The following is a 25,922-nucleotide window of genomic DNA, read 5'->3' as shown; positions in this document are numbered from 1 at the left end:
ATCCGTTTCCACCGTTCTCTGAGAGCACGCTCTCTGTCACATTTTAAAATTGTACAACATAATCTCTTAGCGGGGGCTGTCCAGTCCAAAGTGCTGAATGTTGCCTAAAACTTTCGTTCCTATCTCCGGGAGTTTTTATATCACAAATATAGTGCAAACAAACGGTTAAACCGAGTTCTTGTCAAAGACATTAAACATTTTTGAATTTAGCATTAAAAAAGAGAGAGAGAAAAAAAGGACGAATTTATTTGAAAAAATGTAATGTTTTAAAAACACCGAATTTAATGATAAGTTAGTGTGTTTTATACAATTTTATTCAAACTTGCTGATTTGTGAATCAGCTTAAGTCAAGACATTAGCAGTTTATATAAGTTGTAGATTGTAAGTAGGCACGTGAGCTGTCCAATGTGCTGAAAGACTCTTCGCTCTATCACAGTTGCAAATGATACATAGGGCTATTGCATTTATGACCAAGAATTTGTTACCAATTAAGTTTGTCTCACCTGTTGGCTCTCGAATGTCCACGCGCTGTCTGGTAATGACGCATCAAGCGTGTTTAGCGTGTCTGTAAAGTTTGTGGTGCTGCTGGGCTTAATGAGGGTGAGATCACTGAATTCGGACATTGGAGAGAGATAAGAGCCAAAGGATTGACTCTGAGACATCATATCTCCTCCCAGAACCTCCACATACTTAATGGGCCCGTCAGTGTTGAGCTGGATCTGCAGGTTTCTGTTGGGGTTTTTGTAATCAGAATTTGTCCTCCTGATACAGCAGCTTGTGCCGCCTCTACTGCCACGCGCACATTTCACCAGTAAGATGAAAAACGTCATCAGACACAACAAAGACACAGAAGCCAAAGAAATGATCAGATATAAAGTAATTTTGCCACTCTTCCGGTTTGGCTCAATAGTTTTCTCTCTGTAGTCTGATATGGGCTCATGAAACCCGTCCTCTATCAGTATATCCACTGTGACTGTGGTTGACTGGATCGGATCTCCATTATCCTTTATCTCTAAGACCAGTCTCTGAGAGGAGTCATCGTGCTCTGAAACAGCGCGTTTAGTCCTCACCTCTCCCGTATGTAAATTCACACTGAACAGAGACGCGTCCGTGGCCTCCGCGAGCCTGTAGAACAGCCAGGCGTTATGACCCGAGTCCGCGTCCACTGCTGTTACCTTAGTAACGAGATGCCCTGCTTTAGCAGAACGGGGCATCCTCTGATGAGAGACCGAGCCCATAGATGTGGACGGGTAAATGACAGCAGGTGCATTATCGTTCTGGTCCAGAATAAACACGTGAACAGTTGCGTTGCTGCTCAGAAATGGAGAGCCTTGATCTTTAGCCTGCACTACAATGCTGATTAGTTTCATTTTCTCATAATCAAATGAACTCATGCTGTAAATAGTTCCGTTCTCTGAGTTAATATAAAAATAAGATGATGCTGGAATCTGACTTGAACTTAAATCGAGAACTGAGTAACTGAGCATTGCATTCCTGTCTTTGTCAATATCAGTCGCAGATATAGAGAACAATGAAGCGCCTGGCAGACTATTTTCCTTTATGTACACTGTATACGATGGCTGTGAGAATAATGGAGGGTTGTCATTTACATCAAGCAATCTTACATTTACAGTTTTTGTAGATTTTAAAGGTGGCGAACCAGAGTCTGTAGCTACTAATTGTATTTCATATTCCGCCTTAGCTTCACGGTCTAAAAGTGAGTCAGTTACCAATGAATAATGATTGTCAAAGGCTGGTTTTAGTTTAAATGGAAAACGACTGGAGATGGTAAGGTTTACTTTGCCATTATCACCTGAATCCAAGTCTTTTACGTTTATTAAAGCTACAACTGTACCGACTGTTGCATTCTCTGACACTGGACTGGGTAAAGATGTCAAAATGATTTCTGGAATATTGTCGTTCTCATCAATGATGTGAAGCCTCACTGATGAATGGCCCTCCTGTTCTGGGCTCCCTTTGTCTTTGGCGCATACATCAAATGTGTATAATTTTGTTACTTCGTAATCTAGTATTCCAATCACTGTGATATCTCCGGTGTCAGTGTTGATATTAAAACATTTCTTCACAGCATCTGGTGTATGTGCACCGAAGAAATATTGTATTTCGCCATTTAGACCTTCATCGAAATCCGTGGCTTTTACAGTTAAAACGCTTGAACCAGGTTTTGTACTTTCCAGCACAGATGCTTTATACTGCGAATGTTCAAACTTCGGTTCATTGTCATTGGTATCTTGAACAATTACTTGTATCGCAATAGTTCCAGATTTCACGGGATCGCCACCGTCTAATGCTGTTAAAATGAGCTTATGTACTGACTGCTTCTCTCGATCAAGTGGTTTATCAACTATTAGCTCTGGCACCTTTTTACCATCTTCAACTGTTTTCACATTTAACCGAAAAAAGCCATTATTATTCAAAGCATATGATTTGAGACTATTGCTACCGACATCTAAATCCTCGGCGCTTTCAAATGGAAATTTTGCGCCCACGGCAACAGATTCGGCTATTTTCAAAACATTATCTTTTGTGTGAAAATTCGGTGCATTGTCATTTATATCTTGTATTTCTATATTAATACGATATAACTGCAATGGATCCTCTATAATTAATTGTAGTGGCATCAAACAACTGTCGCTTTGTCCGCAGAGCGCCTCTCTGTCTATTCTGCCATTCACTATCAGTTCACCGCTCCTTGTATCCACACTGAAAAACTGCGTACCAGAGTCAGAGGCTATCCGTAACTTACGATTAGCGATGTGTACAATATCCAGCCCAATGTCCTTTGCAATGTTTCCAACAACAGATCCTTCCTTCAGTTCCTCGGGTATAGTATAGCGAATCTGAGCTCCGGTTGTACTCCATAATACAGAAAAAAACAACAGCCAAAGCGCTGTCTGTTTCCACGGTCGCATGCTTCTCATTTCCACGATGCTTTCAACCTTTCCATCAGTAAGTACTTCGCCTTTATCCAATCAATAACGTCATTTTTTGTAATAAAAATAATAGCAAATCCATTTTGATCGAGCAGTCGGTTTTGTGGTGATCAGCGTCATAACCCCGTGTGTATCCTCACATACAGCTCCTAACAGTCATTACAGCCCGTTCCTGCTAAAGGGAGGGAGTAGATCTCTTTGTATGGTCTCGTACCTCATTGGCGCTGAGCTCAGTGCAGTGCTGACCAATAGAGAAAAGAGTCTCTCTTAAAGGCGAACACACTTCCTTTTAACCCAGATACTGCATACTGTAACTGACATTTTACCAAACGCTTTGAACAGACAATTTCTTTTATCATAATTTTTTTTAACGTTTTATAAACGTTTATGCTGAAGGTTACTGCATAAACTACTGCAATAAAACATAGTAAATATAACGTAAAACAAATTATGATTTAATAAATAATGTTCTATTATGATTCTAAAATGACTAGTTGTAGCAATAAATAAATCAACATATAAACAAACAAACAAACAAACAAACAAATAAATAAATAAATAAATAAATAAATAAATGAGCCAGTTGGTGTAAGTAAAATACATTCTATCAATGTTCGTTATCGCTGTCCACAGATGTGGTTCTGAAATTCGTTCCCAGCTCGCTTATAGCCGACACAAAATCACAAGCGCCTTTTCTAGATAGAATGTGTAGAATAAAAATGTATGTGAAGGCAAAAACACAATGTGGCGTGGACACATTTGCATTCAGATATAAACGACAGCTCTGAATATAGTCAACATAACGTTTGTCTCACCTGTTGGCTCTCAAACGTCCACGCGCTGTCTGGTAATGACGCATCAAGCGTGTTTAGCGTGTCTGTAAAGTTTGTGGTGCTGCTGGGCTTAATGAGGGTGAGATCACTGAATTCGGACATTGGAGAGAGATAAGAGCCAAAGGACTGACTCTGAGACATCATATCTCCTCCAAGAACCTCCACATACTTAATGGGCCCGTCAGTGTTGAGTTGGATCTGCAGGTTTCTGTTGGGGTTTTTGTATTCAGAATTTGTCCTCCTGATACAGCAACTTGAGCCGCCTCTACTGCCACGCGCACATTTCACCAGTAAGATGAAAAACGTCATAAGACACAACAAAGACACGGAAGCCAATGAGATGATGAGGTATAGTGTAATTTTGCCTGTTTTCTTACTTGGCTCAATAGTTTTCTCTCTGTAGTCTGATATGGGCTCATGAAACCCTTCCTCTATTAGTATATCCACTGTGACTGTGGTGGACTGGATCGGATCTCCATTATCCTTTATCTCTATGACCAGTCTCTGAGAGGAGTCATCGTGCTCTGAAACAGCGCGTTTAGTCCTCACCTCTCCCGTATGTAAATTCACACTGAACAGAGACGCGTCCGTGGCCTCCGCGAGCCTGTAGAAGAGCCAGGCGTTATGACCCGAGTCCGCGTCCACTGCTGTTACCTTAGTAACGAGATGCCCTGCTTTAGCGGAACGGGGCATCCTCTGATGAGAGACCGAGCCCATAGATGTGGACGGGTAAATGACAGCAGGTGCATTATCGTTCCGGTCCAGAATAAACACGTGAACAGTTGCGTTGCTGCTCAGAGATGGAGAGCCTTGATCTTTAGCCTGCACTACAATGCTGATTAGTTTCATTTTCTCATAATCAAATGAGCTCATGCTGTAAATAGTTCCGTTCTCTGAGTTAATATAAAAATAAGATGATGCTGGCACTTGGTTTGAACCTAAATCCAAAATTGAATACGTGAGAAGAGCGTTTTTATCTTGATCATTATCAGTTGCTGATACAGAAAACAACGAAACACCCGCTAAGTTATTTTCTTGTACATAAACATTGTATGAGGTCTGCGAGAACGACGGAGGATTATCATTCACGTCAAGCACTTTTACATTTATAGTCTTCTCTGTTTTTAATGATGGCACACCAGAGTCGGTCGCTACTAATAATATATTGTATTCTGCATTAATCTCACGATCTAAAGATGAGTCTGTTACCAGTGAATAATGATTTTCAAAGGACGGTTTCAGTGTAAATGGAAACCCTGGTGATATATTTATGCTTACCCGACCATTAACACCCGAATCTAAATCCTTGACATTAATTAAAGCCACAACAGTTCCGACAGAGGCATTTTCAGGGACAGGGCTGGGTGACGATGTTAAAATTATCTCTGGAGGGTTGTCATTTTCATCAATTATGTCTATTTGCACCGATGAATGACCCACTAGTTCTGGATTCCCTTTGTCTTTAGCACTAACATCGAATCTGTATAATTTATTAGATTCGTAGTCGATGTTTCCTAAAACTATAATTTCTCCCGTGTCCGGTTTCAAGGCAAACATTTTTCTCACAGGCTCGGGTGTATGGACGCCTAGAAAATATTGTAACTCGCCATTGTCACCTTCATCTAGATCAGTGGCTTTTATTGTTAACACAGTTGAACCGACAGGAGCAGCTTCCCGTAGGGATGATTTGTACATTGGCAAGTCAAATTTTGGAGCATTGTCATTACTATCAAGAACATTGATTTGTATTACAGTAGTACCAGTTTTTGCAGGATCGCCGCCATCTACGGCAGTTAAAATTAGTTTATGGGCAGATTTTTTCTCTCTGTCAAGTGGTTTATCGATCACAAGCTCTGGTACTTTTCTACCGTCCGCAAGTGTTTTTACATTTAATCGAAAACATTCGTCATTACTCAAAACATATGATTTTAAGCTATTTTTCCCAACATCCAAATCCTCGGCACTCTCAAGCGGAAATCGATCTCCCAGTGTGATAGATTCAGCGATTTCCAAAACACCTTCTGATGTTTGAAATATTGGTGCGTTATCATTAATATCTTGTATTTCTATCTCGACTCTGTGCAGTTGTAACGGGTTTTCTATTATTACTTGTAATGGTACAACGCAGCTAGCGCTCTGAGGACATAGACTTTCTCTGTCAATTCTGCTGTTCACAACCAACTCACCCCTTTCTGAACCAACGCTGAAATACTGCCCGCTGTTCTCAGACACTACCCGTAAATTCCGATTTGCGATATCAGAGACAACAAAACCAAGATCCTTGGCGATATTTCCAACCACCGATCCCTCTTGTAGTTCCTCTGGTATAGTATAGCGAGTCAGTGCCCCGACTGTACTCCACATAAGAAAAACACTCAGCAGCCAAAGCGCAGCCCGTTTTGATCTTCTATTCCATCTGATTTCCATTTTCTCAATATATTTTCCCATTCCGTGAACATATTCCTCTTTTATGACCAATTTCACGTGAAATTACTTTTCATTATGAGAAGGTGCACGTTCTATTGTAATCGTCTTCATAGCAGCTGGCGAAGCTACCTCCCTCTCTCTTCAGCTCTCTTCATTGTTCTGCTGCTCTGACTGGGGGATGCAGTGGATCACTTCATGCGTTCTATTATATGATTGGTGCAGAGCTCTCTCTTCACACTCTGTCTCTTAAAGACACACAGGCCCATTTTTATGTGCCAGTACACTGTCCTTTGAGTTGAAATTCGCCGTTTTATTTTAAACTTTAAACTTCTAATTTTACAAAACCTACATGAACAAGAGAGTTTACATATATAATTTATAATATACAACGTTTACTTCTGCATACCCCTGTGAATTTATTGTCAGTTATCTTTATACGATGTTCTTTAACTTTTTCATTAGATTAATATTGAGAATAATACGAATCATATATAATTTTCTTAGCTTCTAATTAAACAAACATTTTTACAATGTTGTGAATTTCAAAGTTTTACGTTCAACTCAACTTGTTTTTTTTCCAAGTGCTAACAATTTATGAGACAAAACTATTTCTACACCATATCCCCGGCACAAAGACAGAGTTCGCTGTCCAGAATTGTGGTGCTGAAAATGAATTTGCTGTTTGCGTCTCTTCTTTTTAAAAACAGACAAATTTTATCACTATGCCATTGCACCGACATATCCACGCTTACACTCACAACACTGGAGAGCCTTAAATTTCGTGTCATAAAACTGATCCTTGCAAATGGCAAAACACCTGCACAAAAGATTACATCTTATATATATATATATATATTTGTCTCACCTGTTGGCTCTCGAACGTCCACGCGCTGTCTGGTAATGACGCATCAAGCGTGTTTAGCGTGTCTGTAAAGTTTGTGGTGCTGCTGGGCTTAATGAGGGTGAGATCACTGAATTCGGACATTGGAGAGAGATAAGAGCCAAAAGACTGACTCTGAGACATCATATCTCCTCCCAGAACCTCCACATACTTAATGGGCCCGTCAGTGTTGAGCTGGATCTGCAGGTTTCTGTTGGGGTTTTTGTATCCAGAATCAGTTCGTCTGATGCAGCAGCTTGAACGTCCGATGCTGCTTCTAATGCATTTCACAATCAACGTGAACAATGTCAACACAGAGAAAAGAGACACTGTCCCCAAAGAGATGATCAAATATAAAGTAATTTTGCCGTTTTTCTTACTATTGCTCTCTTCTGTTTTCATACTATATTCTGGGATTGGTTCATGAATTCCTTCTTCTATCAGTATATCCACTGTGACTGTGGTGGATTGGATCGGTTCTCCATTATCCTTTATCTCTATGACCAGTCTCTGAGAGGAGTCATCGTGCTCTGAAACAGCGCGTTTAGTCCTCACCTCTCCCGTATGTAAATTCACACTGAACAGAGACGCGTCCGTGGCCTCCGCGAGCCTGTAGAACAGCCAGGCGTTATGACCCGAGTCCGCGTCCACTGCTGTTACCTTAGTAACGAGATGTCCTGCTTTAGCAGAACGGGGCATCCTCTGATGAGAGACCGAGCCCATAGATGTGGACGGGTAAATGACAGCAGGTGCATTATCGTTCTGGTCCAGAATAAACACGTGAACAGTTGCGTTGCTGCTCAGAGATGGAGAGCCTTGATCTTTAGCAAGCACTATAACATGAAAGACCTTTATTTTCTCATAATCAAACGAGTGCATGCTAAACATACTGCCATTTTCTGCGTTGATGTATATATATGAAGAACTAGGTACGTCTCGAGTATTAGTATCCAGAACTGAATAGACAATTTTAGCGTTTTCTCCTGTATCTAGATCTGATGCTGTCAATGATGCTAATATTGATCCTGGAGCGCTGTTTTCTTTAATATAAACCGAGTACACACGTTCAGAGAAAGCAGGAGGATTATCATTGACATCTAGTATATTAACTGTAATGAGTTTGTTTGATACCAGTGGAGGTGATCCAGAATCTGATGCTTTCAGCTCAATATCATATTTAGGAAACTTTTCTTGATCTAATTGTGAATCTGTAACCAGTGCGTAATGGTTTGCAAACGTTGGCTTTAATTTAAAAGGAGTGTCAGATGAAATGACAAGAGTTACGTTCCCGTTTATGCCCGAATCTAAATCTTTAACATTTATTAAAGCTACCATTGTCCCAGCAGGTGCATTTTCTCTCACAGGTTTGGGTGAGGATGTGATGATGATCTCAGGTGCATTATCATTCACATCTAAAACATTCACCTGGACTCTACAATGTCCTTCCATAACAGGCGCTCCTTTGTCTCTTGCGCGTATGTCAATTTTATATGTGGTGCTAATTTCATAGTCAAGACTCTTTGATATTTTCAATTCGCCAGTATTCGAGTTGATAGAAAATAAATTCTTCAGTGTTTCTGATGTGTCAGATCCTAACGAATATTCAATTTCACTGTTCAAGCCATCGTCTAAGTCAATTGCTTTTACTATCTGAATGATCGTGCCTGGGGCAGAGTTCTCCATCACTTTAATTTCATACAAATCTTGTTCAAATACAGGTGCATTGTCATTTGCGTCCAACACTCTAACCGTAATCTGAGTGGTGCCTGATCTTACTGGATCACCTCCATCAATGCCCGTTAAAATTAGATGCAGGATAGACTGTTTTTCTCTATCAAGTGCCTTTTGCAAAACAATTTCTGGGACTTTAGTTCCGTCTTTATCATTTTTAACTTGTAAGATAAAATAATCATTTTTGTTTAAAGCGTACGTGCGCAAGGAGTTTGATCCTACATCTGCGTCTTGCGCAGGCTCCAAACGAAATCTCGCTCCGGTTAGCGTGGCCTCTGATACATCAATAAATTTTGTGTCTGAAAGAAAACTCGGAGAATTATCGTTAATATCTTGTATGTCCACTTCTACACGATAAAACTGGAGTGGATCCTCAATGATAACTTGTAATGGTAACACACATCTTGCGCTTTGTCCGCACAGTGTTTCTCTGTCTATTATTTCATTCACAAGTAGCTCGCCATTCCTCAAATTCAGACTGAAATATTGCTTACCAGACTCAGATGCTATCCGTAATTTACGATTTGAAATCTCAGATACATCCAAATCTAGATCTTTAGCTACATTTCCAACAACAGATCCCTCCTTCAGCTCCTCCGGTATTGTATAACGAAGCTGCGCGTCTCCATCACTCCACAAAACGGCGAAACACAACAGCCACAGCGCACGCCAGCACAAAATTCTCCTTTGTATTTGGGTCCTCATTTCCAACCACCATAAATGATCGTCAATTGCAGTATCCTGACATGCATCGTATGCATTACGTTTTCACAAAATACTGTGCTGTTTCATTTAAAGAGCTACAAATTATATTCCGTCAATGAGTACACTGCAGCCAGTGCTGTTCATTTTGTCCCTGGTCTGTGCGTAATGGTTTTCAGCGTTATGTTAGGGGGAGGGAGTAGATCCCTTTGTGCAGTGCGGTCTCACTATTGGATGAGCGCTCTCCACTCACAACATGCATCAGTCTTAAAGAGGCAGAGCAAAGTCACGCTCCATACAGGCAATACACAGTGAGCTTATATATCTCCCGTGAAACGACAATTTTCTCCACAATTACTAGTTTTACAATCAAATACATATACATGTTAGATGTATAAAATACTGCAAAAGATGTTATTATCTAAAAGACAATATACTGTAAAAGATACTGTTCTTACAAATAGTATTTTATTAAGATGCTTCAGAACTGCACGTGGACGTTTAAAAATGTAAGACATGGATACGTTTTTTTTTTTAAATATTACCTTAACTAAAACTTCCATGGTTAAAATACCTTTCTAAATACTATGCTGAAAAAAAGTCGTTAATGTTATAAGAATGGCACCAGTAATGGCATATACAATATTTAAAATATAATGCAAAATTTCACGCGCTCACCTGCTGGCTCTCGAATGTCCACGCGCTGTCTGGTAATGACGCATCAAGCGTGTTTAGCGTGTCTGTAAAGTTTGTGGTGCTGCTGGGCTTAATGAGGGTGAGATCACTGAATTCTGACATTGGAGAGAGATAAGAGCCAAAGGACTGACTCTGAGACATCATATCTCCTCCAAGAACCTCCACATACTTAATGGGCCCGTCAGTGTTGAGCTGGATCTGCAGGTTTCTGTTGGGGTTTTTGTATCCAGAATCAGTTCGTCTGATGCAGCAGCTTGAACTTCCGATGCTGCTTTTAACGCATTTCACAATCAACGCGAAAAATGTCAACACAGATAAAACTGAAACGGTTCCCAAAGAGATGATCAAATACAAAGTGATTTTGCCACTTTTTTTGTTGTTGTTTTCTGTAGTTTTCATGGTATATTCCGAGATGGGCTCATAAACGCCTTCCTCTATCAGTATATCCACTGTAACTGTGGTGGACTGCACTGGTTCTCCATTATCCTTTATCTCTATGACCAGTCTCTGAGAGGAGTCATCGTGCTCTGAAACAGCGCGTTTAGTCCTCACCTCTCCCGTATGTAAATTCACACTGAACAGAGACGCGTCCGTGGCCTCCGCGAGCCTGTAGAACAGCCAGGCGTTATGACCCGAGTCCGCGTCCACTGCTGTTACCTTAGTAACGAGATGTCCTGCTTTAGCAGAACGGGGCATCCTCTGATGAGAGACCGAGCCCATAGATGTGGACGGGTAAATGACAGCTGGTGCATTATCATTCCGGTCCAGAATAAACACATGAACAGTAGCGTTGCTCCTCAGAGATGGAGAGCCTTGGTCTTTGGCAAGCACAATCATTTGAAAGATTTTTATTTTCTCATAATCAAACGAGTGCATGCTAAATATACTACCGTTTTCTGCGTTTATGTATACATATGAAGAGACAGGTACGTCTCGAGTATTAGTATCCAGAACTGAATAAACAATTTTAGCATTTTCTCCTGTATCTAGATCTGATGCTGTCACTGATGCTAATATTGATCCGGGAGCGCTGTTTTCTTTGATATAAACCGAGTACACACGTTCAGAGAAAACAGGAGGATTATCATTGACATCTAGAATATTAACTGTAATTAATTTGCTTGATACCAGTGGAGGTGATCCAGAATCTGATGCTTTGAGCTCAATATCATATTTAGGAAACTTCTCTCGATCTAACTGTAAATCTGTAACCAGTGCATAGTCGTTTGCAAATGTTGGCTTTAATTTAAAAGGATTGTCTGATGACATGCTAAGTGTTACATTTGCATTTAAGCCGGAATCCAAGTCTATAACATTTATCAAAGCTACCATTGTCCCTGCGGGCTCATCTTCTCGCACAGGTTTGGGTAAGGATGTGATGGTAATCTCAGGTGCATTATCATTCACATCTAAAACATTCACCTGGACTCTACAATGTCCTTCCATTGTAAATGATCCTTTGTCTCTTGCGCGGATGTCAATTTTATATGAGGTGCTTGTTTCATAATCAAGATGCTTAGAAACGACTAATTCTCCTGTCACGGGATTAATAGCAAACAAATTTTGAATCGTTTCAGCTGTATGTGCAGCAAAGGAATACTCGAGCTCACCGTTTACACCATCATCCAAGTCAATAGCTTTTACAGTATGTATCATTGTACCTGGAATTGTGTTCTCCATCACTTTAACCTCATATAAATCGTGTTCAAATACAGGAGCATTATCATTTGCATCTAGAATTTTCACTGTAACCTGAGTAGTGCCTGACCTCGCTGGATCACCCCCATCAATACCTGTCAAAATAAGATGATGTACAGACTGTTTTTCTCTGTCGACGGCTTTTTGTAAAACTACTTCTGGGACTTTTGTTCCATCCTTTTCGCTTTTTATATGCAAAACGAAATGTTCATTTTTATTAAGCGCGTAAGTGCGTAAAGAGTTCGTTCCAACGTCAGGGTCTTGAGCAGGTTCTAAACGAAATCGTGCTCCTGCTAATGTTAACTCTGGCACCTCAATTATATTTATTTCTGACAAGAATATTGGAGAGTTGTCATTAATATCTTGTATGTCCACTTCTACACGATAAAACTGCAGTGGATCCTCGATAATGATTTGTAATGGTAACACACAGCTCGCGCTTTGTCCGCACAATGTTTCTCTGTCTATTACTTTATTCACAAGTAGCTCGCCATTCCTCAAATTCAGACTGAAATATTGCTTACCAGACTCAGATGCTATCCTTAATTTACGATTAGAAATCTCAGATACATCCAAACCCAGATCTTTAGCTACATTTCCAACAAAAGATCCCTCTTTCAGCTCCTCCGGTATTGTATAACGAAGCTGCGCGTCTGCATTAATCCACAAAACGGTGAAACACAACAGCCACAGCGCACGCCAGCACAAAATTCTCCTTTGTATTTGGGTCCTCATATCCAAAGACAATAAGTTATCCTTGATCCCAGTGTTCTGATATGCATCGTATGTGCCTAAGCCTCCACAAATATAATGCACATTTTAAAATGTAAAAACCTCCACGTTAGGTTCATTTTTAAAAGCTGAGAATGCAGTGCATTTTGCCTCAGCTCTGTGCACAATGGTTTTTAGCATCATGTCAAGGGGAGGGAGTAGATCCCTTTGTGCAGTGCGGTCTCACTATTGGATGAGCGCTCTCCACTCACAACAAGCATCAGTCTTAAAGAGGCAGAGCAAAGTCACGCTCAAGACCCAGACAAAAACATGCTGCACGTTTACAAGTCATTTTGCGTTAAAACAACGATAATAATTACGCGTTAGAAAAACAAATGCAGAGGAACATAATATTTAAGAGGAAAAAAAAAAAAAAAAAAAAAAAAAAAAAATATATATATATATATATATATATATATATATATATATATATATATATATATATATATATATATTGCAAACATAAATACAAGAATAAGTTTGATACGTAATGCACTTTTTGAAGACTGAAATATTTAAACCCATGCATGGGGCCTTTTTGTCCAATCTACACTTCCCGTGATTAACAAAGATTCAAATAAGTAAATATAATGCTATTTATGAAATTTGAAGTGGTGAAGTGGTTAAAATGCTATTTTTTTCACACAATGACATCAGAAATGCATTAGAAATATAATGTTAAATATTCACTCGTTTGCTCACCTGCTGGCTCTCGAATGTCCACGCGCTGTCTGGTAATGACGCATCAAGCGTGTTTAGCGTGTCTGTAAAGTTTGTGGTGCTGCTGGGCTTAATGAGGGTGAGATCACTGAATTCTGACATTGGAGAGAGATAAGAGCCAAAGGATTGACTCTGAGACATCATATCTCCTCCCAGAACCTCCACATACTTAATGGGCCCGTCAGTGTTGAGCTGGATCTGCAGGTTTCTGTTGGGGTTTTTGTATCCAGAATCAGTTCGTCTGATGCAGCAGCTTGAACTTCCGATGCTGCTTTTAACGCATTTCACAATCAACGTGAACAATGTCAACACGGATAAAACTGATACGGTTCCCAAAGAGATGATCAAATACAAAGTGATTTTGCCACTTTTTTTGTTGTTGTTTTCTGTAGTTTTCATGGTATATTCCGAGATGGGCTCATAAACGCCTTCCTCTATCAGTATATCCACTGTAACTGTGGTGGACTGCACTGGTTCTCCATTATCCTTTATCTCTATGACCAGTCTCTGAGAGGAGTCATCGTGCTCTGAAACAGCGCGTTTAGTCCTCACCTCTCCCGTATGTAAATTCACACTGAACAGAGACGCGTCCGTGGCCTCCGCGAGCCTGTAGAACAGCCAGGCGTTATGACCCGAGTCCGCGTCCACTGCTGTTACCTTAGTAACGAGATGTCCTGCTTTAGCAGAACGGGGCATCCTCTGATGAGAGACCGAGCCCATAGATGTGGACGGGTAAATGACAGCAGGTGCATTGTCGTTCCGGTCCAGAATAAACACATTAACTGTTGCGTTGCTGCTCAGAGCTGGAGAGCCTTGGTCTTTGGCAAGCAGAATCATTTGAAAGATTTTTATTTTCTCATAATCAAACGAGTGCATGCTAAATATACTACCGTTTTCTGCGTTTATGTAAACATATGAAGAGACAGGTACGTCTCGAGTATTAGTATCCAGAACTGAATAGACAATTTTAGCATTTTCTCCTGTATCTAGATCTGATGCTGTCACTGATGCTAATATTGATCCTGGAGCGCTGTTTTCTTTGATATAAACCGAGTACACACGTTCAAAGAAAACAGGAGGATTATCATTGACATCTAGAATATTAACTGTAATTAATTTGCTTGATACCAGTGGAGGTGATCCAGAATCTGATGCTTTGAGCTCAATATCATATCTAGGAAACTTTTCTCGATCTAATTGTGAATCTGTAACCAGTGCGTAATGGTTTGCAAATGTTGGCTTTAATTTAAAAGGAGATTCCGGTGACATGATAAGTGTTACATTTCCATTTATGCCCGAATCCAAATCTTTAACATTTATTAACGCTACCATTGTCCCAGCAGGCGCATCTTCTCGCACAGGTTTGGGTGAGGACGTGATGGTAATCTCAGGTGCATTATCATTCACATCTAAAACATTCACCTGGACTCTACAATGTCCTTCCATTGCAAGTGATCCTTTGTCTCTTGCGCGGATGTCAATTTTATATGAGGTGCTGGTTTCATAATCAAGATGCTTAGAAACGACTAATTCTCCTGTCACAGGATTAATAGAAAATACACTTTGAATAGTTTCAGGTGTATCTGCCGCAAAGGAATACTCAACCTCACCGTTTACACCATCATCCAAGTCAATAGCCTTTACAGTATGTATCATTGTACCTGGAACTGTGTTCTCCATCACTTTAACCTCATATAAATCGTGTTCAAATACAGGAGCATTATCATTTGCATCTAGAATTTTCACAGTAATCTGAGTGGTTCCTGATCTCGCTGGATCACCCCCATCAATACCTGTCAGAATTAAATGATGTACAGCCTGTTTCTCTCTGTCGACGGCTTTCTCTAAAACAATTTCTGGAACTTTTGTTCCATCCTTATCGTTTTTAATGTGCAAAACGAAATGTTCATTTTTATTAAGTGCATAAGTGCGTAAAGAGTTCGTTCCAACGTCAGGATCTTGAGCAGGCTTCAAACGAAACCTATTACCAGCTAAGGTTAACTCTGGCACGTCTATTATATTTATTTCCGACAAGAATATTGGAGAGTTGTCATTAATATCTTGTACGTTAACTTCTACACGATAAAACTGCAGTGGATCCTCAATTATGACTTGTAATGGTAACACACAGCTCGCGCTTTGTTCGCACAGTGTTTCTCTGTCTATTATTTCGTTGACAAGTAGCTCGCCATTCCTTAAATTCAGACTGAAATATTGCTTACCAGACTCAGATGCTATCCGTAATTTACGATTAGAAATCTCAGATACATCCAAACCGAGATCTTTAGCTACATTTCCAACAACAGATCCCTCCTTCAGCTCCTCCGGTATTGTATAACGAAGCTGCGCGTCTGCATCACTCCACAAAACGGCGAAACACAACAGCCACAGCGCCCGCCAGCACAAAATTTTCCTAAGTATTTGGGTCCTCATTTCCAAACACAACGAATAGGCGCTGGTTCCAACACTTTGACATGCATATTATTACCTTAAGCATTCAAAAAAAAAAGTAATGCAACATTTTAAAACGTTTAGCAGTTCAGATTATATTCCGTTCAACATTCCGCTTCCAGTGCTGTTCATTTTGTCCCTGGTCTGTGCGCAATGGTTGTCAGCGTTATGTTAGGGGGAGGGAGTAGATCCCTTTGTGCAGTGCGGTCACACTATTGGATGCTCTCCACTCACAACATGCATCAGTCTTAAAGAGGCAGAGCAAAGCCTATATCGAATATATGAAGAAGTTAACTTAGTTTATATCTCACCTCCAAAGCTAAAAAAAAAAAAAATAAAAAATATTATATAAAAATTTAATTAAATAAACAAAATAAATTAAATCAGTATTCTTTAAATTACTCTTACAAACAATTAAAATATGCATTGGGGGGGCCCAAAACTAATATATATTTAAATAATAAAAAATAAAATAATTAAATAATAGAAAAATTATTAAAACCCTATATTTGCATAATTTCCTTTTTTACTAAATAATGACATCAACAATTATAAAGTTCATATTCAAAAATAAAAAAAAACAAACACAGTATTTGCATGTATCCTTTTATATGTGATATTAAAATGTTCAAAACTGATAACATTTCACATGTATACAATGTGGTGTGGACACATTTGTACTTAGATGCAAACAAAAGCTCTGAATATAGCAAATTTAACTTTTGTCTCACCTGTTGGCTTTCGAATGTCCACGCGCTGTCTGGTAATGACGCATCAAGCGTGTTTAGCGTGTCTGTAAAGTTTGTGGTGCTGCTGGGCTTAATGAGGGTGAGATCACTGAATTCTGACATTGGAGAGAGATAAGAGCCAAAGGACTGACTCTGAGACATCATATCTCCTCCCAGAACCTCCACATACTTAATGGGTCCGTCAGTGTTGAGCTGGATCTGCAGGTTTCTGTTGGGGTTTTTGTATCCAGAATCAGTTCGTCTGATGCAGCAGCTTGAACTTCCGATGCTGCTTTTAACGCATTTCACAACCAACGCGAAACAGGTCAATAAACACAAAACTGACACTGTTCCCAATGAGATGATCAAATACAGCGTTATTTTACCAGTTTTCTTGTTGTCTTCTGTAGTTTTTAAACGATAGTCTGAGATGGGCTCATGAAACCCGTCCTCTGTCAGTATATCCACTGTGACTGTGGTGGACTGCACTGGTTCTCCATTATCCTTTATCTCTACGACCAGTCTCTGAGAGGAGTCATCGTGCTCTGAAACAGCGCGTTTAGTCCTCACCTCTCCCGTATGTAAATTCACACTGAACAGAGACGCGTCCGTGGCCTCCGCGAGCCTGTAGAACAGCCAGGCGTTATGACCCGAGTCCGCGTCCACTGCTGTTACCTTAGTAACGAGATGCCCTGCTTTAGTAGAACGGGGCATCCTCTGGTGAGAGACCGAGCCCATAGATGTGGACGGGTAAATGACAGCAGGTGCATTATCGTTCTGATCCAGAATAAACACATTGACAGTAGCGTTGCTCCTCAGAGATGGAGAGCCATGATCGTTAGCCTGGACTATGATGTTTAAAACTTTAATTTTTTCGTAATCAAATGTCTGCAAGTTAAATATGCTTCCATTTTCAGAATTTATATAGATGTAAGAAGACACAGACACGTCTTTAAGATTAGAGTCCAAAACGGAGTAGGAGAGTTTTGCATTTTCGCCTAAGTCAGGGTCAAGTGCGGAGACTGAGCACAATATTGAACCTTGAGCGCTGTTTTCTTTGACATAAACCGTGTAAGATTTTTCTGTGAAAATTGGAGGGTTATCGTTTACATCTGAAATGCCGATTGTCACTGTTTTCTTACTAAACAGCGGTGGCGAACCTCTATCAACTGCGTTCAGTTCAATGTTATATTCAGGATAGTTTTCTCTGTCTAGAGGACCGTTGGTAACCAACGCGTAATGATTAGATACTGTAGGACTCAATCTAAACGGTGGTCCAGGGGCTAACGTAAGTTTAACTTTCCCATTCTCTCCTAAATCTGCATCTTTTGTACTAATTAATGAAACGACCGTCCCATTTGTTGAATTTTCAGGAATCGGACTTGAGAGAGAAGTAATTATTATATCAGGCGCGTTGTCATTTACATCATTAACCTTTATCTTTACACTGCAGTGACCCTCCATTTGAGGATTGCCTTTGTCTTTTGCAACTATACCAAATTTATGTAAGCTTGCTTTTTCATGGTCCAGTTGTTTTTTAACTGTTATGGCACCGGTTTGCTGGTTAATATTAAACAATTCTGTATCTGGTGTTTGGTCTGCAAAGAAATACTCGATCTCTCCATTTAACCCTTCATCTAAATCTATAGCCTTGACTGTTACTATTTCTTTATGATTTGCTTCATTTTCATCAACAACAGTCTCATAGAAAGGTTTTTCAAATTCAGGAGCATTGTCATTTATATCTAGAACGACGACAGTGATCTCGCATGTGCCCGTGCGCACTGGATTCCCTCCGTCAGCTGCCGTTAATATTAGCTTATGAACTTCCTGTTTTTCTCGGTCAAGAGGTTGCTTGAGTACTAATTCTGGAATTTTTACCCCGTCTTGTGTTTTCACATTTAAAACAAAATGATCATTAATAATCAGACTGTATGATTTTAATGAATTAGACTGTACATCTGCGTCAATAGCGCTCTCTAAGAGGAATTTTGCTCCTGAATTAAACGATTCAGGAATATTCAGTACACGCTCAGTAGATTTAAAATTGGGCGCGTTGTCATTAATATCTTGTATTTCAATCTCAACTCTATGCATCTGCAGAGGATTTTCTAAAACGGCTTGAAGAGGCAAAACACAAGGGACGTTGTATCCACATACATCTTCTCTATCAATTCTCTCATTCACAGTAAGATCACCCTTTTCCACATCCACAGCGAAATACTGCTTACCAGTCTCAGACGCAATTTGTAGTTTACGATCTAAAATCTTAGAGACATCCAAACCGAGGTCTTTAGCAATATTTCCGACCACAGATCCTTCTCTTAGCTCCTCTGGAATTGTGTATCGAATCTGAGCCTCTGTTGTACTCCAAGGAATAATAAAGACACAGCACCACCAAATCCTCCTCAAAAAGATCAGAGATTCCATCGTCTCTGACTCTAAGCTTTCGACTTTTTATCCAAATATTCTCAGCGTTTTAAAATAATCAGACCCATTGCAAAATCCCAAGCAGTGTATCGATGACATATTTCTGTTTAGTGCAAGAGGTCCTTTTGATAAAAACGAGTCGTTCATGCGTTCTCTGAGCACAAAGCTGCGTAAGATGCCACAGCCGTGGGAGGGAGTAGATCTCTTTGTCCAAGCCTGTACCTCATTGGCTGACTGTGCATTTCCCTCAACCAATCTAGTTTTTTTTAAATATCCTAAAGGAGCAGGAGTAAGGCAGTAAGGCAGAGGCAAAGTGGAGCATTCTGTGGAGCCACTGATTCAGTGGAGTCACAGTGAAAAAACACAAACATATAGTTCTAAATATTCGTAAACATCAATAATAATAATAATAATATATATATATATATATATATATATATATATATATATATATATATATATATATATATATATATATATATATATAGTATATTTTATTGTTTAGAAATATATAGAAATATAAATGTGTGTATGTGTGTTACTATTTTCACTTGCCATCAAATATCTTGACTGTAATTTAACAGAACTGTTGCAATAACATTAAACGTGTGCCGTCAAGTGGCGACAGCAAGAAGCGCAGAAGTATATGTGGAAGCAGTGCATGTATTTCTCCCTCCCTTCCTTCCTCTCCCTTTCCCTCTCCCCCTCTCTCTCTCTCTCTCTCTCTCTCTCTCTCTCTCTGTTTATGTGGAGGATGTTGTTGAAGGCGCTTAATCATTTTGCATTTTTACAGCCATGAGCTCTGACATTTTTAAACTGTAATTTTTATTCATAATAATTAAATGGAATTGCATACATTTTTATATTAGTATTAAATATGTTTTTTTATCCGTACAAGACCGCATGATCCTGTTGCAACAAAGGACTCAACCACGAGCGGGGGGAGACAATAAGCAGCAGAGTGAGGAGTGTTTCAGCACCATGCGGGTGGACAGCGCCACACAGGCGGCCTGTTCCTGCAGCAGCACTCTTGTGTTCAGAAGGAAGGAATGCACTTCTCATGCTTTCCATTTCTGTTTTATTTTCGCTGAAATACTTACGTTCCACAGTAGTCTTCTGAAAAAGAAAATCTTTGTGGGCGTAGGAAAAAAACCCGGTTTTGTTTTCCGCACGATAGATTAAAAGAAATGTCGTGAATAAATTGTGCACTTACCTGGACATTTGAAATACAAAAAAAAAAAAAAACTCCTCTGGTAACAGCAGTAAATTAAGTTACAGTATAATTGTTCCTCCAGTTTGTGTTTTTGTGTGTGTGTGTGTGTGTGTGTGTGTGCCCGCACGCATTATTTATTCACATAGATTTGGGTACAACAGGGCTAACATTAATAATTTTTCCCCCTAGTAGAAATCTAACAATTAAAGTTTCTATAAACTAGATTTTTAAAGAGCATGGATAAAAGGCCCTAAGACGGGCGATTATGGAATTGGAGCAATAGCAATAGTTATTTATGTAATGTATTGTACAAACTGTGACAATTTGCTTTAAGTAGGAAGTATTTGATTTGATTAGAACAGATTGCAGGTAATCACATTGAACAGAGCTATAAATGCTTATAAAAGTACAGAAACAATTCTGTATATATCTCATCAGGAGATTTGTTTTGGTGCATATAGTGAACAATTGGTGTTGGTGATTGTCAGAGTTTAGAGACAAAGAGGAGTCAAAAGTGCATTGAGCCCCATTGTACCCCATTTCTGGAAAAAAAAAACATTAGCCACCTCCAATTTCTTATTGAAAATATTTAATTATAAGAAATTGTTTGTGGTTAATATTTGCACTACACTTTAGAGACAATTGAATCTCTGGCATTGCTAAACTACAAAAAGGGAAATTTTCTCTTACCTTAGTTGGTGAAACCCAGGTAAAAAGGAGGGATCGTCAAAAGGAGAGAGAGAGAGAGAGAGAGGGGGGGGGGGATAAAGTCACTGTTAGTACTGTAATAAAATGTTATTTATTTGTATTTTATGTAAAGCAATTTAAACAGCGTAAAGTAGAAAAATACTGCATGTAATAAGTATGAGGTTGCTTAAAATGTTAATATTTGTTTTATTTTTTAAAGGTCTGATTGATTTTACTAAAAGACATTTCATTTTTATAAAAATATATATTTAATGTGATAGAATGACAGTATAAAAGTGTATTGAAAATCACAAGACTGATAATGGTAAACACTACTTTTAAACACAAGAGGGAGCATGGAATAGATAGAGGGGGGAGGGGGGTCAAGATCATCAAAACATCCCTACCCCCCACAAGCACATGGACAAGCCCTACCCCACCTCTCTGTTGTAAAGAAATGGAACAGTCCAACTTAGTCTGTTGCCATGGTAATGCATGTTGTCAAGGGAGTATTATGTGTGTTACAGAAGACAGTACAGTATGGACATGCAAATCTGTAGGTGGAGTGGGTTGAGTTTAAGCTGTCTAATCAAAAAAGAAACATGCAAGATTTAACTTTTTAAAGCACTGCATATGAACGTTTATATATGTTGTGTTTGCATATATTCTGTATTTGCTTATTTAAAGTCACAGCAAAAAGATTACAAGGGAATCTGTCATATATTCTAAGGATTTGTAACAGTAAAAGTGTTTGCATTCAACTCTTCTAGGCATATACAGACATAAGCAGATTTTAAGGGAGCAAAAGCAGGACAAAGAATCCCACTGCAGAGAGAAAAGGCCCCTCCTTCCCCCTGGCTGAGAGTCAGCATTCACACAAACACCAGCACAGATCTCATGTGCTGCCTGAGCTTCACTCACATTAATCATATTGCTGTATTGTAACATTAAATCCCCTACAGTACCTTTGCATTGATCACTTCATGTGCTAAATAGTTGTTGTTAATATTAAAGACACCACTGTAGGGAAGAAGGTCACTATGGCAAACATTAAACACAAAACAAACACTCTATCATGCATTTTTGTGATTTTACACCATGTGCAAGTCACAAAGGATAAAAGTCATAATTAAATCATAGCAAAATATATAATAATGTATTGTGAATTTGTGAGTTACAGTCAACTGGAAACAAACATTTTGGCATACTGTAAATAGCACAGAAAGTGTTTCCCCCCTCCTTAATGTCAATGCAATATTTATAGGCACTGTGCGGATACCCTTAGATACAGGATTAATGCTTCAGCTGTGACACAGATTTGATGCTTCAGATTTCTGACTGTGCGCTCACTGCAGAGAAGCCACTCCTAGCATCAGTGAGAGCTTAAAGGGACAGTTCACCCAAAAATGAAAATTATTTCCTTCATTAGAGGTCAATGGGTCCCGGCCAACAGCATTCTTCAAAATATCTTCTTTTGTTTTTAACATAAAGGTTTAAAACCGCATGAGGGAGAGTAAATGATGAGGTCATATTCATTTTTGGGTGAACTATCCGTTTTTTTTTTTAAAGATTTATTTATTAGATTTTTTTGACAGTTAACAAACAAAGTAAAAAAAAAGACAATAACAGTACAAACAGAAAAAAATATATATATATATATAACAGTACAACATTGATGAAAAAATAAATAAATAAATAAACCACACTATAACCCTCATATTGTGCGACACACAGTATATGACATGCATAAACACTATATGATGTGCATAAATCAATTTTCAAATTGAGCATATAAACAGGTCTGTACGAGACAATAAGGTTGACAGCATGGTGTATTAAGTAAAATAAACAGTAATAATAAAATAAAACAAAATAAAAAAATAGAAAAAAATAGAAAAGAAATTTTAAAAAAAGCGAGAGAAAAGGGAAAATGTATTAAACTAAATAGGCTGGGGGGTGGCACATTCTTAACTTGTGGTTTTATGTCAAGAAAAAGTTGTATGTTTGTGCTATATCAGCAGCACTAATACTCAACTGGAAGCACAGATCAAAACAAAAATGCAAGAATGGCAACCATTCACTCCACAGTAATTGCCTCAAGTCTCAGAGATTTGACATGTTCCAAAAAAGGCAACCAAATATTAGAAAATTTGACCACTGAACCTCAAAGACTATGTTTAATTTTTTCTAATTTAACAAAAAATAAGGCATCTTTAATCCACTGAGTATGGGATGGGGGTTGAGGAGACTTCCACTGCAACAAAATGCACCGCCTAGCTAATAATGACAGAAAAGCTCTTAATTCAGAAAAATAAAATGGTAACTCACAGTCAGGGGGAAGAACTCCAAACAGGCCAATTAACGGAGAAGGATCAATATTAATAGATGTAATTTGCTGAAAATGAATCGAAAACAGACTCCCAAAAAGGAAACAAAGCTGGACAGGTCCAAAACATGTGAACTAGATTTGCAGGTTCAGCATGACATTTGTCACAGGTTGGATCAATAGCAGGGAACATGCGAGCCAGTTTACACTTAGACCAGTGAACTCTGTGAACTACTTTGCACTGTAGAATCCCATGGCGAGCACATACAGATGATGTATGGACGTTTTGTAAAATTGTTGACCAAATATCTTCTTTTATGTCTATGTTAAGATCCCTAGCCCAAATAAAACGCAAATTGTCAGATGTAGAAGTATGAGACATGAGCAAGGAGTTGTATATTTTAGAGATGGCTCCATTTTGACCGGGATTAATATTAGAGATGGTATCTATCAGGGTAGATGGTGGTATAGTAGGGAAACCGGGAAAGTATTTACGGACAAAATCCCGAATCTGAAAATATCTGAAAAGTTTTGACTTTGGTAGACTATACTTTTGAGTTAGTTGTTCAAATGACGCAAAAATATTATCAATGTAGAGGTCTTTGATAGAAACAATTCCACATCTCACCCATGTTACAAAAGCCTTATCATTAAGCGAGGGAGGAAAAAGAGGGTTAGAGTAAACAGGACATAGAAAAGGTGTGATCTGTAAATTGAAGTGACGTCTGAGCTGAACCCAGATCTTAAGACAATTTTTAACTATAATATTTTTAGAATACTGTGATGGTGAAAATGGCATGGGTAGGCATAAAAGAGAAGTGAGGGAGGGAGTGCCACATGAAGCCTCCTCAATCCTTAACCAAGCAGGAGGTTCAGCATTAGAAAGTTGCCAGAATAGCATGTTGCGGATATTTGCAGACCAGTAATAAAACAGGAAATTTGGTAATGCAAATCCACCCAACCCAACAATGGCACTATCAAGGGAATTAAATAAATGTTTTGGAATAAAAATTGGTATGCATTGAAAAAGATAAAGAAACTTGGGCAGTATGTTCATTTTAATACAATTTATCTTACCAGCAAGTGATAGGGGCAGCAGAGACCAACGATAAAAATCTTCAGACACTCTATCCATCAAAAAAGAGAAATTACTTTTAAACAGATCTGAGTAATTCTTGGTTGTACATATGCCCAAATATGTAAAATTATCAAGTGATATTTTGAATGGGAGTTTAGAAAGTTGGTATGCTTCAGCTGCAGAATTTATAGGCAAATGTTCACTTTTATGAAAATTTAGTTTATATCCTGAAACTAGCCCAAATTCCTTCAGCAGATCCAACACACAAGGTATAGATCGGTCCGGGTCAGAAACGAAAAGTAAAAGATCATCCGCATAAAGGGACAGTTTGTCTCCTCTAATAATTCCCTTCATATGGCTGGACCTGAGAGCTATCACCAGTGGCTCAATAGCAATGGCAAACAGTAGGGGTGAGAGTGGACAACCCTGACGAGTGCCACGCTCCAAAGGGAAATAATCAGAATAATCATTATTAGTATGGACACGGGCCAGGGGAAGGGCATAAAGAAGTTTAATCCATGACATAAACTTACTGCCAAATCCAAATGTTTTTAATGAATAAAATAAATAAGGCCACTCCGCCCGATCAAAAGCCTTTTCCGCATCCATTGAAATAACCAATTCTGGGGATTTTGAAGTAGAGGGAGAGTATAAAATATCAAATAAACGTCTAATATTGTGGAAAGAATGTCTACCCTTTACAAACCCTGTTTGATCGGCAGAGACAATTGAGGGCAAAATATCTTCTAAACGCTTTGACAGCATCTTAGCTAGGATTTTAACATCCACACATGACAGGGAAATGGGGCGATAATTACTGCAGGAAAGGGGATCCTTTCCTTTCTTTAAAATAAGAGAAATTGTGGCCTGTCTAAGAGTGAGAGGTAGTGTGCCAGATTCTAAGGAGTCATTAAACATATTTAAGAGTAGTGGAGAAAGCTTATCAGCAAAGGCCTTGAAAAACTCAGTAGGAAATCCATCGGGCCCAGGGCATTTCCCATTCTGCATAGCTGACAATGCCTTTTTAACTTCTTCTACTGAAAAGGGCACATCCAACCTGGAAGAGGTTTCAGAGTCGATTGAGGGAATGTTAAGGGACTGAAAGAAGTTATCTAATTGAGCTTCATCAGATGAGCACTCAGACTTGTATAATGAATAGTAGAAATTCTTAAATTGTTTATTAATATTTTGAGGGTCGATTGAAATACCATTGTCAGTGTTAATTTGTGTTATGTGTTGCGCTGAAGCATATTGTCGAATCTGACAGGCTAAAATTTTGCCAGGTTTGTCTCCAAACTCATAATACTTATGACGTGATTTAAGTAACGCTTCAGTTGCTTTATTAGCCATCAAGATATCAAATTCTGCCTTCTTCATAAGTAAATCTTTATTGAGTTCAGGGTCAGGTGTATCCACACATCTAGATTGCAAATCTGCCAGTTCTTTAGAAATGGTAGTGCTTTTTTCTGCAGTGAGCTTCTTACGGTAGGCAGAATAAGATATTATCTCTCCACGCAGGTAAGCCTTACAAGCCTCCCAAATTGTTGATGCGGACACATCTGGAGTAATATTAGTAGAAAGAAAAATATCTAAGCGA

At 38.9% G+C, this 25,922-nt stretch overlaps 10 protein-coding genes and 2 long non-coding RNA genes across 27 annotated transcripts in view; 2 read left to right on the top strand and 10 right to left on the bottom strand.

Annotated features, from left to right (window-relative positions):
• The window catches only part of pcdh1gc5 (protocadherin 1 gamma c 5), a 30,411-nt gene extending 27,445 nt beyond the window's left edge, over positions 1-2,966 (bottom strand). The window contains 1 exon segment of the mRNA NM_001012656.3: positions 504-2,966. Within this exon segment, the coding sequence (NP_001012674.3) occupies positions 504-2,942 (2,439 nt within the window). The 5' untranslated portion in view covers positions 2,943-2,966.
• pcdh1g26 (protocadherin 1 gamma 26) overlaps positions 1-6,235 on the bottom strand; it is a 33,680-nt gene extending 27,445 nt beyond the window's left edge. The window contains 1 exon segment of the mRNA NM_001024124.2: positions 3,770-6,235. Within this exon segment, the coding sequence (NP_001019295.2) occupies positions 3,770-6,235 (2,466 nt within the window).
• Positions 1-25,922, top strand: part of LOC141376355 (uncharacterized) — a 974,232-nt gene that overhangs the window by 275,732 nt on the left and 672,578 nt on the right. The window lies entirely within an intron of this gene.
• LOC141376356 (uncharacterized) overlaps positions 1-25,922 on the top strand; it is a 259,480-nt gene that overhangs the window by 45,252 nt on the left and 188,306 nt on the right. Inside the window, exon 5 of one of the 14 annotated variants that reach the window (XR_012386288.1) lies at positions 19,920-20,302. The exons of 12 other annotated variants lie outside the window; for them this stretch is intronic. This is a non-coding gene — a long non-coding RNA (uncharacterized lncRNA). Of the gene's footprint in view, positions 1-19,919; positions 20,303-25,922 lie in introns of those variants that run through there. One more of the 14 variants, XR_012386287.1, reaches the window with a different exon arrangement.
• pcdh1g1 (protocadherin 1 gamma 1) overlaps positions 1-25,922 on the bottom strand; it is a 153,508-nt gene that overhangs the window by 27,445 nt on the left and 100,141 nt on the right.
• Positions 1-25,922, bottom strand: part of pcdh1g2 (protocadherin 1 gamma 2) — a 147,690-nt gene that overhangs the window by 27,445 nt on the left and 94,323 nt on the right.
• Positions 1-25,922, bottom strand: part of pcdh1g3 (protocadherin 1 gamma 3) — a 143,891-nt gene that overhangs the window by 27,445 nt on the left and 90,524 nt on the right.
• pcdh1gb2 (protocadherin 1 gamma b 2) overlaps positions 1-25,922 on the bottom strand; it is a 132,577-nt gene that overhangs the window by 27,445 nt on the left and 79,210 nt on the right.
• The window catches only part of pcdh1g9 (protocadherin 1 gamma 9), a 118,468-nt gene that overhangs the window by 27,442 nt on the left and 65,104 nt on the right, over positions 1-25,922 (bottom strand).
• Positions 1-25,922, bottom strand: part of pcdh1g11 (protocadherin 1 gamma 11) — a gene marked incomplete in the record, with an annotated part of 111,726 nt that overhangs the window by 27,445 nt on the left and 58,359 nt on the right.
• The window catches only part of pcdh1gb9 (protocadherin 1 gamma b 9), a 101,863-nt gene that overhangs the window by 27,445 nt on the left and 48,496 nt on the right, over positions 1-25,922 (bottom strand).
• The window catches only part of pcdh1g18 (protocadherin 1 gamma 18), a 79,716-nt gene that overhangs the window by 27,445 nt on the left and 26,349 nt on the right, over positions 1-25,922 (bottom strand).

Source organism: Danio rerio, chromosome 10 (assembly GCF_049306965.1).
Source record: "Danio rerio strain Tuebingen ecotype United States chromosome 10, GRCz12tu, whole genome shotgun sequence".
Lineage (NCBI taxonomy): Eukaryota > Metazoa > Chordata > Actinopteri > Cypriniformes > Danionidae > Danio > Danio rerio.
This window is presented reverse-complemented; position numbering and strand designations above follow the sequence as displayed.